Source organism: Corvus kubaryi, unplaced genomic scaffold (genome assembly GCF_017639235.1).
Source record: "Corvus kubaryi isolate FWS band 111438036 unplaced genomic scaffold, C.kubaryi_AGA036_p1.0 78, whole genome shotgun sequence".
Lineage (NCBI taxonomy): Eukaryota > Metazoa > Chordata > Aves > Passeriformes > Corvidae > Corvus > Corvus kubaryi.
Window position 1 is genome coordinate 9,391,920 of NW_024582065.1, and position 19,438 is coordinate 9,411,357.

Consider the following 19,438-nt stretch of genomic DNA (forward strand, 5'->3'; position numbering starts at 1 on the left):
TTCGGGAAAGGCCAAGTTTGCTGCGGTTTGTTTCGAGCCGCATCTTTGCGTGCCCCGACAGCTGCGGGCTGCGCCGGGCGGCTGCCGCTCCGCCTGCGCGGGGAGGAGGAGGAGGAACAGGGGGGAGGAAGGCGCGGGGGGAGACCGAGAAGTGCAGGGGTGGCGGGGGGCTCGGGCTTCGAGCCGGGGGAGGCAGCATGGGAACGGGAGGCTACGGGTGTTTTGCGCCTAAAGGGAGTAACAATAGCGACGAAATGGGGTGGTTTGCACTGAAAATGCAGGGAGAAAAGGCGCATCTCTAACCGGCAAACGCGGCGCGGAACAAAATTGCCAGCTATTATTGGTTGAACTAATTGCTGAATAATTTGGAAATAATGCGAAAAGCAGTAGTAGTCCCAGTGGTGAAGGTTGATGAAAGGTGGATGTAGTGTTCTCGCGAGTAACAGTTCAGCTTTAAAACATGCATCAAATATGCATTTTTCCCGTTTAAAAACGTCTCCTTTTCGGAGGGATTAGCTTTTAATTGTCCTTCCGCTGTCTCCCTGTGCAGGGCAGATGTTCAGATTCAAAGGACCTGTAAACCGAATCAACGGCATCTGTCCTGGACAGGAGCACAGCCTGAGAAAGTCTCACTGCTCCCTGACTTCCTAAATAAACCGCCTTTAACTGCATTTTGAAAATTCGTTTACAAAATAATTGCCGTCCGACTTTTTTGTCTTTTAATCTTTGTTTAGAGCCTGCAACTGAAACTTTAGAGATCTTCCTTGAGTAACCTTTGGCTTCTTTGCTTAAGCTATTTATCTACTTAACTATTTACTAGACCTATAATCGACTAATTTATGCGGTAATAAGCGCCATTGATCTTGGAAATCAGACTGGGTTGCTTGTTGATGTAAAATTCCATAAACGAGTAAATTATTGCAAAGCCTTCGATTTTGTGCCTTTGAAAGAGAAACCGTTTAAAAATGTGATAGTTTCTCTTTTCATTCTTAGTGGAACTTGTCATTTCCTTCTCAGAAATGCACTAGAAATGCACAGTGTTGTCCTCTGAGGGGATCTGTTCCTGGTGATTTGTGTAGAATACTTTGTGTAAATAAATCTACACCCAGAGGTGGTGGGAAAAGGGGGACCCATAAACTTGGCAGAGTCGATACTGAAATAATTTTGTAAATTGCAGCAAATATTCATCTGCAACACGAATTAGACTGACTTTTTTTTTTTTTCCTACTTAAACGAGACTCCGGTTGCAGGGGGATGATGGGTTTAGATGTGGATAGAGCTTGACAAGTGGAAAATAGCTTAGAAGGATGCTGAAACTTCAAAAAGATTTCTTTTTCTTTCTTTTCTCTTTCTTTTTCTTTTCTTTTCTTTTCTTTTTTTTTTTAAGTGTGTTCCTGTGATCATAATTTCCTCCTTCACTTGTTGGAATGGAGTTTGATGGGTTTTTTAGGTCAGTAAATCAATGGCTGAAAGCTTGCTGAACACAGAAGCACCTGTAAAGAATTCTGAATACTCCCTTTGTGAATTAGACCCCAAACCTCCCACAGCCTGCTATGTTTTATTCATTTGTATCTAGTCTGCCTTTAAGACACTAAAATATCCTGGAAAATGATAGATGTATTGCGCAAACTTGGGGCACGACGAGCTGATAAAATACCCGTAATCTGTGCGAGCAGCCAAGATATTAAGAAACACTTCCTTCCTTTGCTAGCAGGAAGATGCCTAGTGCTTCGCTGAGAGAGTGACCGAATATCCAGGCTGGACGTCCTCGGCGGATGGGGAACTGGGACTGGGGGCGGCTTTTTGCCGGGGGAGGGGAGGCTGCGGAGGCGCCGACCCAGGTCCCGGCAGGCTCGGGGCAGCGCCGGGGACGCCTGCAGCTGACCCTCTCAAGTGGCTGTGTCAAAAGTGGTTTGGGTTTTTTTCCTGACAAAAATGCGAAAAGCCTGGAAAGTTTTGAAGAGCGAATCTCTCTTTCTTCCTCGTTTCCCTTGGGACTAAAATTTCACAAGAAGCTTCTCTGTGACTACTGTGACAGAGCGAGCAGATGGGAATCGCATCTTAAAATCGGAGGTCTTGCAGAGATTTCCTAGGAACAATTAGGGTTTACCCCTTTCCCCCCCTCCTCTTGCTTCTCTCCCTTCTCTCCCTCCCCCCGGGCCGTGGTCACCTTTCGGGTCCCCGGGCGCATCTGGCCCCTCCCCAGGGGGCTGGGGCTGGGGTCGGGGCCGGGGCAGGCGCAGGGGCTGGGGCTGGGGTCGGGGCTGGGGCAGGACGCCGGCACCGCTCCCGCCCCGAAGAGCGAGCGGGGCCCCGGGAGCGTCCCCCCGTTCCCCCGGCGGCTGCGGGGCCGGGGTCCCTCGGGCAGGGCCGGGGAGCGGAGCCCGCTGCAGCCCCGCCGCCAGCCCCTTTCCCCGGCGGGGCGGGCAGCGAGGAGCCCGGCTCGGCCGGGGCTGCCCGGGTTAATCGCGGCGCTCAGGAACTGACCGCGCACTCGCACCGGCCATTCAGCGCCATTCAATTGGCTTAATTGAGGGGAAAAACCCTGGCGGCGGTTCCTCCCGCGGGGCCCGGGCCTGGCCGCCCCTCGCCGGCCCCTTTGTTCTCCCGTCCCGCAGCCCCGGTCGGGCCGAGCTCCCCTCGGGGGGCACCGCGGCCGGGGGGGGCCCGGTCCTTAGGCAGCCCCGGGGGGCACCGGGACGCGCAGCCCCTTTGTCCGAGGCGGCCGGCGAAGGCCGGAGGAAGAGGGCTTCTAATCCTGATTCTCCTCTGTCCCGGCCTTGTGATGCTCGGCCTGGGCTCCTTTAGACGCTTCTTGAAATGTCAAGGTTGAGGCAGCGCTGTCCTGTCTGTTGCTCCATGGCTTGGCAGAGACACGCTCCTTTCAGTGCCGCCAGGGGTACCTTGCCCGCTCCCAGTGCCACAGCTTCACCCCTTTTAATTCCTGTGGTGAGAAGTTCAGGCATCTGCCTTCTCTAAGTGTCTTCTTCCTTCAAAGAGAAAGACTATGTCTGTTTCTGTCCCAAGTACCACTCAGAGGGCTCCGTCTCACTTCTGTCCCCTTTGAGGATATGGGCACCACAAAGTCCTCTACAAGCTCCGACCAAACAACAAATGCGGCTGCACCCCTGCCTGGTCTAGTTAATCACAAGTTCCCTCTCCAGGCAGCAGGAGGTTAAAACACCCCCTTGACTCCGATTACAGAAGGAAAGGGGTGTATGTTCCTGAGCCACTACTGAGAGATAATGCACACACCAAACGTGTCTCGTTTCATCATTCTTTCAGAATCAGGATTAGTTTTCTTTCTTTTGGTGTAATCTAACATGTCAAACGCAAGATACTAAGAACAAAATTTCCCCCAAAGGAAATTTCTGTTTCTCATCTTCATGTGCCATATCCTTAGCAACCTACTAACTACTAAGCACATGCTTTGCCGAATCCCAAGCCAATGGGGGCTCTGGTGATCTGAGGGTGAAGCAATGCTTCCAAGTTCTCCTCCTCTAACAGAGTTTGTTACAGGCACATCCTGCTTTACGCTCCTGTTGTTGGGTTTAGGGAGGTGTTATGCATTAATCTGCAAAGGGTATTTCGGTTACCAATATCAAAACAAAATGTTTTCCTCTTAATCTGTAGGGATGTAGTGATGCTGTCCATCGACATCACCATCCTGTGACTGGGTGGCTCAAATGGGGCTGAAGGTGTAAGTGCTGCCACTGCTGTGCCAGCGGAGGGTGGGAGGGCAATGGCCTGGGTGTGGGGTCTGGGGAAAGGCACAGGGCCTTGGAAACGTTCTGGGGTCAGAAAAAGAGACTTGGCACTGCTTCAGAATTTATCAAAAAATAGAAGTGAAATGCTCGTTAATTTAAGGTTCCTCTATTCGACTGGAATTCTACCAATTGTGTTTCTGAAATCCCAGCAGGAGCCTGAGCTACTGCGATGGAATGGAAATGTTACATATGGATAGTTCAGCAATTCCTTTGGGAGATACACAGGACACCACAAAAGAACAGGGAAGACAGTGCCTGAAAAACACAGGGTTGCGTGAGGAGCATGTACAGTGTTAGTTTTACACCCTGATGCTTTTTGCAGAAACTCCTCAGCTCTTAAAATCTCCACTTACACCCTTGGCCCGTTCTGTGTGTCTGTGACTGCAACACCCGTGGACATTGCAGATTCTGTGAGAGATGCAGATAATACTAGACTGAATAAAATAGCCTTTTGAGGATGGTGCCAGGCACCACAACCAAATACAAGAGGAGAATTGGCACCAACTAGGACTGTTTATGTCATATTGGGTGATGCCTGGGAGTAGCCAAACCACTTGCTCAGGACAATGAACAGCACACACCCTCATACACTTCCAAAGTCTGTTCTGTAACTTCCATCATAGACAAGGACATTTTGCCACTCTCAAACAGTACATGTTTACTGTCATTTTAATATTATTTTTACTTAGTAGATAATGAGGTAAAATGATGAGAAATTCCAAGAGTAAGTTGTTCCTTGTCCTATCAGGGTTTGATGAAAAGCTGACACCCTCATTCCATTCTGGGCGGGTTTAGAATCAGTTTTATATCCTTAGATTCTGAATGTATCTCATTCTCTATGGGACATGTTAAAATTCAACTTCTTGCAGCCCTAGGCTTTGTTTTGTTGCTTATTAACAGGAACCAGACCTCAGTCCTGCAGACAGATATTTTGATGCATTTCCTCCTATGTCTCTGTCTTGTTATTTCTTGGAGGGTTTGAAAGCCTCTAAGATGACGCACAAAGGTTTTTCCATTACTAATACTGAAAATTCATTGGGTACATTTTAAAAAGAAGCATGATTTGGTTTTACATTTCCATAACAGAATTTTCTATGAGCATTACTATGTTATTCCTCCCAGTGCCCTTTATATCTGGAATTGTAGCTATGAAGGAGACTGGAGCACATGGGATGACTCCAGATGGGCAGCTAAGTCTCAGATCTTAAACCCAGAAAGATTCCATCCAGCTCCATTACTACTCCATTGTTACTATCTCCCTTTAAGTATCTTACACCTTTTAAATTCAGGTACTTGCAGTTTTCCATGCCGCAGGAAAACAAGCAGAAATGCGTCTTATGGCCAGAATCTGGCACAAGATCCTGAGGTCTGGAAAGGATTTATACAAATGTATGCACATGCACGCACACACGCACACAGACACACACATTTCTACATACAGCACCATTTTTTTAGCTGCTTTTTAATTTGTAGGAGTACAGAAACACACAGAGAAGTTCGAGGCTTTGGACACTTTGGGTGTATCTGTTAAACAAACGTGCTTTTGGGCTTAGAGCTGAATTTTTGCAGGCCTTGCTCTATATTGTGCCACATCTTCTTAGGAGGTTTTGAAAGGCTGAGGTTTGTAAAGCAGCTACTCTAGCCACTGCAAACCTGCTTAGGGAACCTGCATCTTTACTTAGGAACCCGTGCATTTTATGTGTATTTTCTAAACCTGTTTGTAACACATGCCTTTCAGAATGTGTGTGTTTTCACTAGGGCTGAGATCCACTGATGGACAGCATGAATTCAAGTAACACTATAAAGACAGGTCCATGAGATGTTGTAATCAAACAGCAATAGTGGACAATTGAAAACAAACCTGTTCACGTGTTTAAGAAACTTAGCAACAATTCATGTTTTAAACTATTTTTTTTGTCATTTTTTGCATGCCATGTAGAATTTTCAGTTATATCCCTAATTTTTTTATTGGATTTAAGCTCAGTCCTCAATGTTATTTGAAGAGGTTTTCTATGGTTTACTGTATGCACAAATAAATTAAAAACTACGTTTGGTCTACAAGATTATTTTGCTTGGCATTCAACATTTAATACTACTTGATAATTTTTACAGTGTTCCTTGCTCACAGACCTTCTTCTTACGCTTGATTTCTGCAAGTGTATCAACCAGTGTCATTCCTTGATTTCAAAAGGATATGACAGAATTGATCATTCAAACTAGTATTCGCAAACACTTTTTAAAAATGGAAATATAAATATATAAATAATTTTAAAAATTTTCATTTGGCATGCCAGTGAATATGTTGTATTAACAGCTTTATTTCTTTAGCTAGTCAGATTATAGTCATAATTTGCTGTCTGGTAGCCACAAACTTTATTTCTTTTATAGTGTTTCACTTAATGGTCTCCCTTGTACTCTACAGGGTTTCGTTTGATGGAGGAAATAATTATGATTTTAACTAGTCTGTTCCACTGAGATTTAAGTGGAGTGTATTGTGCAGCTCTCTTTGTGTGTTACAGTGCAATTTATAGTGATACCAAGTACAGTAAAACCCTTTACAGAGTTGAGGACAGCTACTGTCCTCCCACAGAAAGTGGAGGAAAAGTTCTGTGGAGGTGGACGGGAGGGAAAAGGAAACAGACCTGACATTTTAAAAGCCACAGAGGGGCAGGCCAGGGTCCTTGCAGACTGGTTATTGTAAGGGAATGGCTGGAAGGTGCAGAAGTATGATCCAGCTGTGCCCAGGTGGGCAAGAGGCCAATGGCCCCTGGGCTGTGCTCGCCCCAGTGCTGGCGCTGCTGGGGCACCTCCAGTCCTGGGGGCAGCTCTGGGCCACTCATGGCAGGAGAGACACTGAAGGGGCTGGAGCATGGCCAGGGCAGGGAACGGAGCTGGGAAGGGGCTGGAGCCCCCGGAGTGGCTGAGGGAGCTGGAAAGGGGCTGAGCCTGGAGCAAAGGAGGCTCAGGGGGGACCTTGTGGCTCTGCACAAGTCCCTGACAGGAGGGGGCAGCCGGGGGGGTCGGGCTCTGTTCCCAGGGAACAGGGACAAGTTGAGGGGAAATGGCCTCAAGTTGTACCACGGGAGGGTCAGGTTGAATATTAGGAAACATCTCTTCCCCAAAAGCAGTGGTGGAGCCCCTGCCCTTGGAGGGATTTCAAAGTCACGTGGATGTGGCACTTGGGGACGTGGGTTAGTGGTGGCCTTGGCAGCGCTGGGTTAATGGTAGGACACAATGACCTTAGAGGGTTTTTCCAAACTAAACTGCTCTACAAATCCATGAAAAGGAGCAAAGGCAGGTAGGGCTTGTACCAGTACATGCTGTGGTGTGTTGTTTAATTGCTGCACCCAGGGAAATTGGAAAAAAATGTTGGTTGTGGAGCAGAAGATTTACAAGCCTTTTCCTCTTGTTGCCTCAAGCTTTAAGTTGCAATGAAAACGATGGTGACCACTTGGACAGAGACCAGCAATACCCCAGCAATCAAAAAACAAAGCGCATGAGGACGTCCTTCAAACACCACCAGCTGCGGACAATGAAGTCATACTTTGCTATTAACCACAATCCTGATGCCAAGGACTTGAAACAGCTAGCTCAGAAAACCGGCCTCACCAAAAGAGTTCTTCAGGTAAGAGCAGTCTTTTGCCTCGGAAAGTAATCAAAAAATCAATTTTATAATTGAAAAGCCATGGGTTTTGCTGGTTTTCAAGCTATTCTTAATCATTCGTACCTTCTCTGAGACTAAGTTAATTCCCAGAAAGTATGAGAAGAGTTATTTCCTTTCAATTTCTCTAAAGTAGATCACTTGGGTTCTAATTTTTTGTGAGAGTTGTGAACGTTTGGGGCCCTGCTTGTTTTCCTGGAGTTCTTTAATTCTGCTGCATGTTTTAGCTTCCAGGCTGCTGTAAAAAAAAAGTGACTTATTTTAGTTAGTGTGCTCACTGTAAATAGAGAGCTTTTAGTTTAGAAATTCAGAAAACACATCAATGTTTACCTTTGTAAGAAATTAATCTACAGTTTGAATTCATTTTATCAGGACAAGGAGGAGGGATTTTCTTTCATAACTGAAGCGGACATAAGTGAAATTTTTCAAAAATTCATTTTTATTCATAGTTTAGTAACTTAGAATGAAACAAAACTGCACTTTAAAAGTACTTTTTCTTGCTTCGTGGGAACACACTCCATTTGAGCTTTTGTGGGGAGGAAAGGGAACAGTATTAGTTGATTCAGCTGCATTTTAATTTATAGTTCTGACTCAAGAAGTCAGTTTTAATGACCACTTACCCAAATGCCTATATGTAGAGATAAATTTGGGCATGTAGGAGCCACAGCATTCCAGGATCTATTGCTGAAAGTTTTAAATGGATCTTAATTGTAGAAAAAGGATTTGTGACCTTCCTAGAGACAGGTAGGGCTGCGAGCCCAGTCCTGGGAAGCATCGTGGACAGCTCACAAGTCACAGGCAAGTGAAGGGCAGGAGACAAAAACTATTGAGGAAAACTGAATTCACTGGAGGGATCCTGGAGCTTACAGAGTTAACACCAACCAGAAGAAGGAACAAAGGTTTGTAGGCTTCCCAGTAAAATGACAAACCATACGTAATGATTTCTTGTGGCTACGTTCTCATAGCTGGATTTGGTTTGTTTTTCTGAGGCTGATTTGCTGTGGAGGAACAGATTCCTCTGACAGAGAGTGCACATCCTAGCACCTGGTGTGGTGTCTCACAGCAACTGTCCTTAAACCACACACATGGCTGAAATACTTTACTGCATTGGTCTGTCCTTAGTTTGACCCTTCTCCTCTATTGTCAGAATTTAGACACTTTGGTAATACCAGGTCTGTCCATTCACACCTGAATTACCTGAGAAATTGAACATCAATGTCTAGGAAGTGTCTTTATCTTGATCATCCTTCTTTTCTCTCTTGTCATTCCACACCAACTTTGACTTCCATCTCTCTCTTTTATTTTCACTGAACGGGTCTTTCCTTGCATCTTTTTTCCAAGTTACTGTCTCTGTTTCTTCCTATTCAGAATGTATTTCCTTGTCTCCAAAACTGGACTCTAACCTATTACTCTTCTGTTCCTCTTTCAGTTTCTTCATTGCTTCTTCATTCCATCTTAGACATGTCGCAATTTGCAGTTTTAAGGTGCTTTGTGGCTCTTCTTTTGTTTGTAGCAGAACTTTACAATTCCACCAAAGTTTTGTTATCATTTTGGTGCTTGGTGTTTCACTTCTTTTACTTTCAGAGTTAAATACTCCTTTATGTCCAGGCTCCTTTAGCTACAGTGGTGGAAGGTAAAAGCTGGTGGTGAGGATTGTACCCTGAGGATGATGCTGTTGGAGGCAATTCCAGAAAACAGCCTGGAGTGATTTTTTGTCTGGTATCACTTGAGTTTTCCTGCCTGTTATGAGCACTCTGTAGTCATGGATGTTTTGTTTGAAAATTAATTCGGGCCATGAGAACGCAAACTTGTATTTTGTATGGTTTAGAACCCTTGTGCCTAGTTGGCTTATCTCTACCTGTGAGTGGCCATTTTTCAAACAACGAGGTTCACCCATAGGAGTTTCAGGGTTGCTCTTTGCTGGGAAAGCTCGTCACGATGTTGGTTACTGAGACAGTGTCACTTGTTATTTCTTTGGAGCCAGAAAGGCTGGCATTCCATCTGTGTCACTGAACACAAAGTGATTCACTGGCACTATTGATCTAAACAAGCATCATTAGCACTGGTCTGTCCCACACCCCGGAGGTGTTGGGACTCGCAGGTGTACGGGCACACTTGCCAGGAACCAGAACTCTGCCACACTCCCTATCAGGTGTTTGTGAGCTGTTGGATCTTCTGTGTGTTCAGATCTCCATTCAGCTAGTGAAGGATCCTGGCTCTGTGGATACCCTTCATAGAATGTATTTTAAGGGAAAATTCAGGGCAGCAGATAGGGAGAAAGATTCTCTTGTGAAACTAGTGAACTTCCTAGACACACAGAGCAGAGCTCCTGATGATTTAGGGAACAGCTGTAGTGCCCTTGCTGTAGAGACAGCCCCACATGACATGTAATGAGGGGACTTTGTAGATGAGCAGAGAATTTGAGGATTTTCCAAATGATCTGTGATACTGGAGTTGGAAGTCCTGACTGATGTCTTTGCTTTATATACAATTTGTCACCAGCTGCACATGTCCAGTGGTGGGATGGCCTGGAAATGTAACATTCTGCTTCTCAGAATTCATTTCCTTCAATGCTTTCATAATGCACACTGTTCTCCTGAAGTAGCCACATTAGAATCATAGCAAACTTATTTATATTTTTAACACCTATTTTTATTTTGTTTCCTTCCAATTTAAGTTTACACTTGCAATTTAATTCATGTATCTCTTGTACTACAGCTGGGGAACACAAGCCCTTTATTGTAAGCTATCATTTGTAATTAAAGGCCCCGGCTAATTGTGAGCTAACTAACCTAACTGGCATAAACACTGCTCTTTGGGGAACTGATCTTTCTTTCTGTGAGTTTAGAAAAGGAAGGTGGAAGTAGATAGCCCTGAGGAGGTATGGTGTGTTAGCTATAGGTACGTACCTCTTCTCTCCCCAGGGGGCTGGATTAAGATTATCCACAGCCAAAGCACTTTAGGAACACAAAGCATCATTTTTCAGTGTGTGTCTTGTACACCACTTATTTTTTGTTGAGTCAGTCCCCAGTGAAATCGCTACCAGAACCCTGCAAAGATCGCTGCATGCGTTTGGACTTTGCTGGTCCAGATTCCAGTAGTCAACAAGCCTAAAATGTTCCCATCCCATGTGGGGATCTGTGCTGCCCTTTGGTGAAGGTTTGCTTTAGGTGGCAGGCTCTTCCCGAGCTCCCATTCTTTAAACATCTCTTTGACTGTACAGTTGCTAGTTACAGCAGAGTAATCACAATGTGTGTGCAATGAGTGAATGTAGTCTGCTTTGTGGTGCTACATCCTCTATATTTTATTTCTCCACTCACTAGTTAGTGAAATTCAGAGAACCTCAACGTCTCTAGGTAGCTGTGTGAATGAGCGAAATTTGGTTTAAAAATTTGTTTTAGCAGAAGCTGTTCACACAGCTAATATGTAACAGATGCAGCAATGGAGGTGTTACAAACCAGAAAATAAAGTTGTCTAAGGTGATGATCCCATTAACTTCGGTATCCAAATCCCTCACAACACTTGGTGTGTTTATTTTCAACACTCCCTTATAATATGGAGATGTTATTTTTTTCCTATTTGACTTGGTGGAGACAAAGAATTTGCTGCACAGATCACTGAAGAAGGACTGCAATATTTTCACCTCAGTAAATATTATTCCGCCTAACTGCCGAGTGCCCAGCTCCTCGCATCCAGCCTGGCTCACCGGAGTGTGGGAGCAGCAGCGGTGGGTCTTGCAGCTGCTTTTTATTTTTCACTGGGAGTTTTGGTCTGTATTTCCTCCTTTGATTTGAAATAGCTCAGCCTTGTACTGATACAGTTGGACAGAAACCCACTAAATACTTCCCAATGATTTTGTTTATTCCTCAGTCCTGAAGGAATTGTGTAATTGATGTGAGATAAGTCCTTCTGGAAGGATTCTTTCAGTTCTGTATGTCTGGGTGGTTATTTCTGCCATGCCCTTCCAGGTGCAGGGCCTGAGCTGCCCATGAGGCAGCTGGCTGTGCTGGCCTGTGGTGGGGCAGCCCCGGCTCCAGCCCTGCCCACTGCTGTCCCCACTGGGATAATGGCCAGGCCCACGGGCAGGGGCAGCCCCACAGCTCAGGGGACAGCGCTGCTCCTCTCTCACCACTCTCTTACACGAAGGCTTTGCTGGGATGTCAGATCTTAAGCACATGCCAGAACGTCACTACAGCAATAAAAATGTTATCCCTTTCTATGATAAGAAAAGGTGTTTTCAGAATTCAAATTAACAAATAATTAGATGTATTTTCAGTAATAATACAAATATTTATTATTATACAATTTTAAAGCACCTTATAACTATTAACTGATTAACCTTGACAATATTCAAATGGGGAAGGAAGTGAAAGCAGTCATATAATCTCTATTTTTGGGTAATACTTGCAGGATTATGTGATATTTTCAATGTCTAACATGGATTACCACTAATAAAGAGACAATGAACCATGTTATATGTGCAGCTCCTGAAAGCAGTGTAGGTGCTCACTGGTAAGGGCAGCTGAGCTCAGGTTTTCATATTAATGGAAGATAAAGGGAAATACATAAAAACCAAGAATCTTGCTCACTTTACATGCTACATGTTTCCAAAAAATACCATAGAGCCTCTTGCCCTGGTAAGGTTAAGGAGCAGCTGGACACTTAGGAACAGTGTAATGTTTGTCATATTTGAATATAAAAATACGGGTATTTTAATGAACACAAATGTGAAATTATGCAGCAGTAGGTGTATCTACAACTGGCCAAGTGGTTTGTCTGTTCTGTTTTAATTATGCTGTGGCTACGTGAACACACATAGCGACAGCAGCCAGCTCCAAACTCCATTTCACAGCTGTTATCCTTTATACAATTGCCAGAAGGTATTTTAAAGAAATCAACCACGAAATTATTTTGTGGAACAAATAGAAATGATCTCTTACTGAAAGGTAAAAAATCCTGTAAAAGTTCCAATTGCTGTTTTTGCCATTCCTGAGCAGTTGGCTTGAGCCTTTGTGACTTAAATGACCAGAACAAAGTGATTGGCTTCACTCACAGCCCCTGCACTCGAGGGGCTCTGAGCAGTCCCACAAGAGGACACCGCTTGGGAATGTGTCAGGCAAAAGGATCACTTTGGGGTTTGCCCCTTTTTGACCACATTGCTGGTCTGTAGCAGATTTACTGCTATACTGGATTCTTATAAAATCATGAGAATATTTTTACCTGTGCTGGTTTAGGAGAACTTCTCTTTTTGTACATGAAACTGATAAACAGCCTTTAAATGAAGCGTTTTAACAAAGCAAGTGACAGCATAAACTGGCTTAAAATACTGAGCTTTCAGAAAAAAGGACGTGTAGGGATGTGATTTATGTGTGGCCCTTGAATTTGTGCCTGAGGATTATTTCCTTGTGGCATTCCCTGGAGAGAGTGTGAGAGACAGGGTGTGCACATTAAAGACCTTTGGCTGGGGGAGAAAGCTTTCCAGGGAAGGAAGAGTGCTCAATAGGGGGAACTTGCAGCTGGAGCATCCCTAGATGAGAAGAAAGGTGGAGAGAGGTGAAGCAGCCAAGGCAGGTCCATCAGCTGTGACTGCAGTGGGAGCACCCCCAGCTCTGCCCACATTCCTGCGGCGCTGCCTCCCTCCCTCCCGGCACTCGGCTCAGAGCCCATCCCGCGGCAGGGCCAGGCAGCTTTGGAGCCAGGAGCACGGGCTGCTGAGTCCTCAGGAGTCCCACACACTCAGTTTCCCTGTCCTTCACTCAGATAATCAAAGAATGCAAGAAGTAGAAACCTTGGAAAAAATTCTACGTGGATGCTTTTCCTACTGAAATCACAGTTTGTGATGCAATGTGGGTCTTTAATACCTTTCCAGCCCCTTTTCCCAACATTATTCCAGTACTGAAAACATTTGATAAAGGAAACAGGCATAGGTGAAGGAAGCTGAAGCATTTGAGAAAGAATAAGAGAAGAGCAAGAAAGAGGGACAGTCCTTTCAGAAGAGGGGAGCACTGCAGGCACTGGGATGTGAGGGAACTCCTGGGTGAGCAGGAGCCCATGGGAAGGCAGGGTGCCCTGGGCTGTGCCAGCAGCACTTTGGTGGGAGATGGACATGAGATACAAGGGGGGAAACTCCTGATTTTGTGTTCATCAGGTGAGTGGTGTTTGTCTCACCCAGACAAATGCTGCAGGGATCGAGGGCTGTCGAGGATTCTGCACGCTGCCAAATTTCTCAGCATCCTTTCACATGCCCTGTGCAGACAGAGTGCCATCCTCTGTCCTTAGTCCGCTCCTGGCCCAGGCAGACTGTTTCCAGGGATTGAAGGAGAGGGAAGAAGGAATATTTTGCAGACAGAAGCCGCTTCTCATGGCTAGGACTACTTTTCTAATATGTTACCAGTAAAAACATCTTTCCCAATTCCAGCACTGATGAATTTGTGAATATGCTTTTGCTTTTTTAAACACTGCAGGTCTTTAAATGCTACCCTGTTATATTAAATTATTTCAGGTTTGGTTTCAAAATGCTCGAGCCAAATTCAGACGGAACCTCTTACGTCAAGAAAACACAGGGGTGGATAAGACTTCAGACTCAACACTCCAAGCAGGGACCCCCTCAGGTCCTGCCTCAGAAATATCCAATGCCTCCATGAGTCCATCCAGCACTCCCACTACTTTAACGGACTTGACTAATCCTACTATGCCAACTGTGACGTCGGTCTTGACATCAGTGCCCGGAAGTCTTGAGGTTCATGAATCTCGAAGTCCTTCACAGACAACTCTTACAAATCTTTTCTGATGACTCTTTCTTAATAATTTCTTTAAAAAAGAAATTATTCTTAGCTGAAATTCCAAGTGTATTTTAATAGAGGCTTTGAGCAACTGACTAACCACAGTTAGGATCTCTCCTAAAAAACCGAAGGAAAAGTAGTGTTCTGGTATTACGGAGTATGGACTGAAGAATAACTTGGAAGATCTATTGCAACACAACATTTGTGTAACTGTACAGTTTTGTGGACTGAGCAAGGGAAACAGCAATTAATTTAAGTTGGCTAAAGCTTCTGTATTTTCAAAGACTGCCATGTGCCTTATATACTGTTTTATCTACATTCTTTGGATTCCATGTCCACTTCTCTCTTTTTCTCTCTGTATATTTATGACCAGGGCAAAAATGTTAAAGAATTTGTTACTTTGAATAGTCCTAAGCCTTTCATTGGTTGCTTTGTTGTTTTAGAATTTTAAGGTCGAAGTCTGTTCGAATACCAGAATTTGTAAAATCTAACCAGTAATAAAACCACTTATGGAAACTACTTGGTAATGGCTGCAATTACGTTTAACATTAGTGTCACAATCAAGGTAGGCTGACTGGATTTAAAAGGGTTAGAAAACTGCACTTCAAACACAGTGTCTGCCTAGGAAAAACCCTAAATGTGATGTACACATCCCTCTGGTTCCTAAAGCATATATGGGTGAGAAATCCAGCTTGTACAACAGACTAGGTATCTTCATTGTAGAGAAATAATGTTAGTTGCAGGTAGAAGTTATCAGATAATGTTAAAACTCAAACAGAAGAACTATACTTAATTTCGCCACGTGAAGGAAACCTGACTTTGACCAGCATGTATGAATCTTGCTTTTGTGCAAGATTGTGGCTTGTCCCATGTCCTGGAGGAGGCCAGCAGGGGTCCCACAGCTGTGTGGCCACAGCTGGTCCATCACAGAGGTGGACACTGGGAAAGGTTTGCCCTAGGAAAAAGGCAGAAGTATTTCAGGTTATTTTACAACACTGGTGGGCAAAGTTGAGGCAAAATTATGTTTTATAAAGTCACAGCCTTGCATTTTTTCTAATGTTTTGAAGGAATAAAAAGCCAAGGAACAATATATTATTGACACTAAAAGTGGTTATTCCTTTAATCATTATGGACCTTTCAATACAATTGAATTCCTTCTCCCCAAAAATCTCTGCAGAATATAACTCATATTTTGCATTTTTTTCCTACTGTTTTTAAAGTTGCTTTTCTGTAATAAAAGAAATACCTCAGCAAAGTTTAAATATGTATAAGAACGAGTCTACACTATGCTGTTTGCCCAGTAAGTTTAGAGGTTTGGAGTGGTACATAAGATGCAGATGGTTGATCCTTTTCAAACCTGTTCCAATCAGTTCTTTCAGTCAGATGTTGGGTTGTACTGGCCAGCTCTCTAAAACTAATCCCTCATTCCCATTGGATCAGAATTACCAAAAGATTATTCCAAATAAACAGCAAAGTAGATGCCAAGATTTGTGTTCTTTGCCCTTCTCAGGGCATTGAAGATGGTTTTGTAGGCTGGACTCTTTCCTAACAATGTTTTGGTTTTTAAAATGCTACATTTATTCAGTTTTCTGAGCTGCAAATTGGCTATTCTTGTGCAAGCCAAATTCCTATCGAGATCAGGGAGAGATTTCAGAGCATGAGGACTATGGGATAGAAAAGCTGACATAATTAGGTCATTTATTAACCTTTTTTACACTTCATCTTAAAAAACCCCACGGGTGAGCTATGAGTAAAGCGAGACAGTCCTCAAAGATGGGAACTAGCTGAGATCCGTGAGAGGGATTGAGGTCTGGTCACCAAACCTAGGGGTGGCAGAGTCCGTTGAGTTTATGCACAGTGATGAGACATTAAAAAAGACAATTTATGTTGAATTTATAAATGTTACAGGTTTATCCAGGACATTTTTCCTCATAATCCAAATGTCTAATAAGGATGTTGTGCTGGTTGGTGGACTGTAATAGATACATATCTGCCTTTCAAAGCTGTTCTGACACGGAGATTCTGCTGTTTGTAATGTTTTGTTCATTGTCAATCACCTTGGAGATTTTTTTTTTTTTTTTACATGCTTAGCTGGATCTTTTCTTGATTTAAAAGGCAATTTTGGTCCACCATTAAATGGTTACAGCCCATAATTAAAACCCAGTGTATTAACCTGTAAACAGTTTAAACATTCTGAATCCTGAAATCTGAAGTGTTACGGCAAATGTAGCGGAGAACAATTCCAATGGTTCTTTAAAACTGTACTGCTATTATTTGTGATCTTGTATCTTAACTACCTGAATCCACGTGGATGGAAATACCTTTCAAATCAATTCTCAATATTGCCTTTTCAAACACCTGACCTTCATGAAGGGGAATACTCTCATGTTAATCTTATCTGAAACCTATACGAGACAATTAGAGAAATTGTCTGGTTTAATCAAATCAGGGATTTTGCATATAAATAAGAGACAATATTCTATGTAGGGTCTTTATGTAGGTGCATTAGGATTCACTCTGGCTCCGATGACCTATGTTGTCCCCATGATTGTTTCAATCCTGTGGTATTGTTTGGTTGTTTAGAGCTTGTTGGTTTTGAATGCTGTACATTTTTTTACTACTGCAATCCTAATGTTTCTTCACATTCTTGTACAGTTCCACATTTGATGTATTAGTCTGAAATTCTGTTAAAAACATGAACAAAAATGGAAATGATATTTCTTTGGAAGTGTATTTTTACTGTATATCTAATTTGAACTAGTTGAACATACTTCTTTACATTTTGCATGGTAGGTGTGTAGTTCATTTTTTAAATATGAAAGAGACTTAATAGTAACTTAGAACAAGAATATAATGAAACTATACAAATATGGAAATACATACAATGATTTGCTACTTTTTGACTCAAGAAGCTTTTTGAAATACATTTTACCTAGTTTATTTAAGATAATGCAGATATTTTGTCTTTGAGTTCATACGTAATACAGAATATAAGAGGGGATTACATACTAGAAAAACTTTCAAGTCAACTTGATACTCACCAGCACAGTGGATTATTCTTGTCAAACAGAGAAAGGACATTTGATTTTAAGAGTGCTGAATATATTTTGATCTACAGCAGAGAGGGATGGGATTGCTGCAAGTGATATGCAATCACAGCTTAAAATTTATTGACTCTATTAATGGCTACATTTCATAAAACTTATTTTTTATTCAAATTATCTAATTTTGGGAAGAGAAGACCAAGGATCATTATACTAATGAAGAAGCTGAATGTGTGCCCTGGAAGCAAAAGTCAATTTATCAAATATACTATGGATGCAGCGGGTGCCTCCAAGATATTTTGGTTTTCAAACTATCTCTTCCTCCTGGCTGTTTAAAAACCCCACATAACGAGGCCACTTTCCTATAACTGTTTTCTATTTTTTGTCTGTTGGAAGGAAGCGTAGGCACCTGTAAGAACAATCTTCATCTAAAAGAAAAGGAGAAAAAGACACAAATCAAAATAAGAATCAGGCTTTGTCCTTAGGTGTGATGATGGCAAAGATGTCCAGGTGACTGAAAGAAGTCAGTGGAATGGCCTGTGCCTTTCTGAGTCCCTCTCACCTGTTTTTGCACAGGCTGCAGGTGAAACCCTGCTGCACACAGAGGGAGCACACACACCAAACCCCTACCAGCATCAGACCTGTCCATGTCGAGGAGACAGAGCCCAGCCCAAAAATTACTCCCACTGAAGCAGCAAATACTGACAGGCCTATAGGTAGAAATTTATATTACTGCCATTTCTGCTGCAATTGTACTCTCCCCCCAACCTTTCATACTTGTTGAACAAGTGCTCCATACCCCCATTCCGCCTGGGAAAACTCGAGCTGAGCTGGACCAGGGCTGTGAGTGGCATTTATCCATTTGACAATTCATTTTCTCAAGGACTAGGAAAAAAGATACACTGGGCATTTAATGGATTTCTGCTCAGATTAGTATGATGTTAGCAGCTCTTTCTGGCCTAATAACTGGATTTTTGTAGCAACTAAGGCCAGTAAATATTTTGGGGGTTTTAATTTGAGCGAAGCATAGTACTTAAAATATGCAGCCTGCTGTCAGTAAATTCAGACCTTGCAGTACCATTTATTGTACTAATGCATAACACTGTGCAAATTATTATTTCTGGAGAAAACCACTTCTGTGCAAGTTCTTCTTTGCCCTGTAAAAGACATGGCTCTGCCTATATATTTACACAGCTTGTTTACATGCCACTGTATCATTTTATTACATTGTAAAATCCGGCACTTAACAGGAAGTTACATTTTTGCAATAACATCTAGGAAAAAAGAAATAATTAACCTTTTTGTTAAAGGATGAAATCTATTCTTTCCCCTGCATAGTTTAGCCCAGTAGCTGGGGGGTGGGGGGGTTGGGGGGAGCGGGGGGGAAGTAGCAGCCAAAACAAAAGGGACACAAATATTTGGAAAGACTGACCTCACTCTATGGTGACCTGTTTTAATTGATGCCTCTCTCCAGTGCATCCAGATCCTGGGGTGATTAGGACTGGGAAGCCACAATGGATCTGCAGCACTGCAAACACTGAAATAACCACTTGCAGAACGCCACTTGTCTTTTTCTTGCAGTGACACAAAACTACCGAGGCCGTTACCCATCCACGGCACAGTAATTACTGTGAATATAACACTCCTTGGTTACTACTCAAAACCAGTGAGAAGATCCTCAGGCTTTGGTAATTTAGTGTTCCTAGAAAACGGTATTGATTTTCCATGGGCATACTGATCCACTACAGAGTATCAGTGATGAGGAGCTCTAATCCATAGACTGTTTGTGTTGGCTGAAGGCTGTAGCAGACAGCCAGGGATGAATCCTTCCCTACACAGAGCTAACCCCCAAATTCTCCCAGTGGCTCTCCATGTACAGATCTTACTGGCTCTCCTTGATGACTGAAGGAAAGAACGAGTCCAAGAGACATATTCATATTCTTATCAGAGTGCACAGGTTCCAACTGTGCTTTTTTGATTTCAACCTCCAGCCTACACAAACTGCATTTTCACCAACTATTTCTTTTGCCTTCCCACATCATTTCCTTGTATTTCATCAGTCATTTTTGCTGTCCTTCCTCTGGAAATGAAGACTTACAAAAGAGGTACTCTGTAATATGGCTTTGCAGGCTATGATTGAGCAAGAAACTGATGCCAAGTCTTACCCAAGTCTGGGCAAAGATT

The 19,438-nt window shown here is 43.3% G+C and overlaps 1 protein-coding gene across 3 annotated transcripts in view; it reads left to right on the forward strand.

The window, feature by feature from the left end:
• Positions 1-17,105, forward strand: part of LHX2 (LIM homeobox 2) — a 33,967-nt gene extending 16,862 nt beyond the window's left edge. For all 3 annotated transcript variants that reach the window (XM_042052602.1, XM_042052600.1, XM_042052601.1), the window contains exons 4-5: positions 7,187-7,392; positions 13,931-17,105. In XM_042052602.1, the coding sequence (XP_041908536.1) occupies positions 7,187-7,392; positions 13,931-14,218 (494 nt within the window). In that variant the 3' untranslated portion in view covers positions 14,219-17,105. The remainder of the gene's footprint in view (positions 1-7,186; positions 7,393-13,930) is intronic.
• The last annotated feature ends 2,333 nt before the right edge of the window (positions 17,106-19,438 follow it).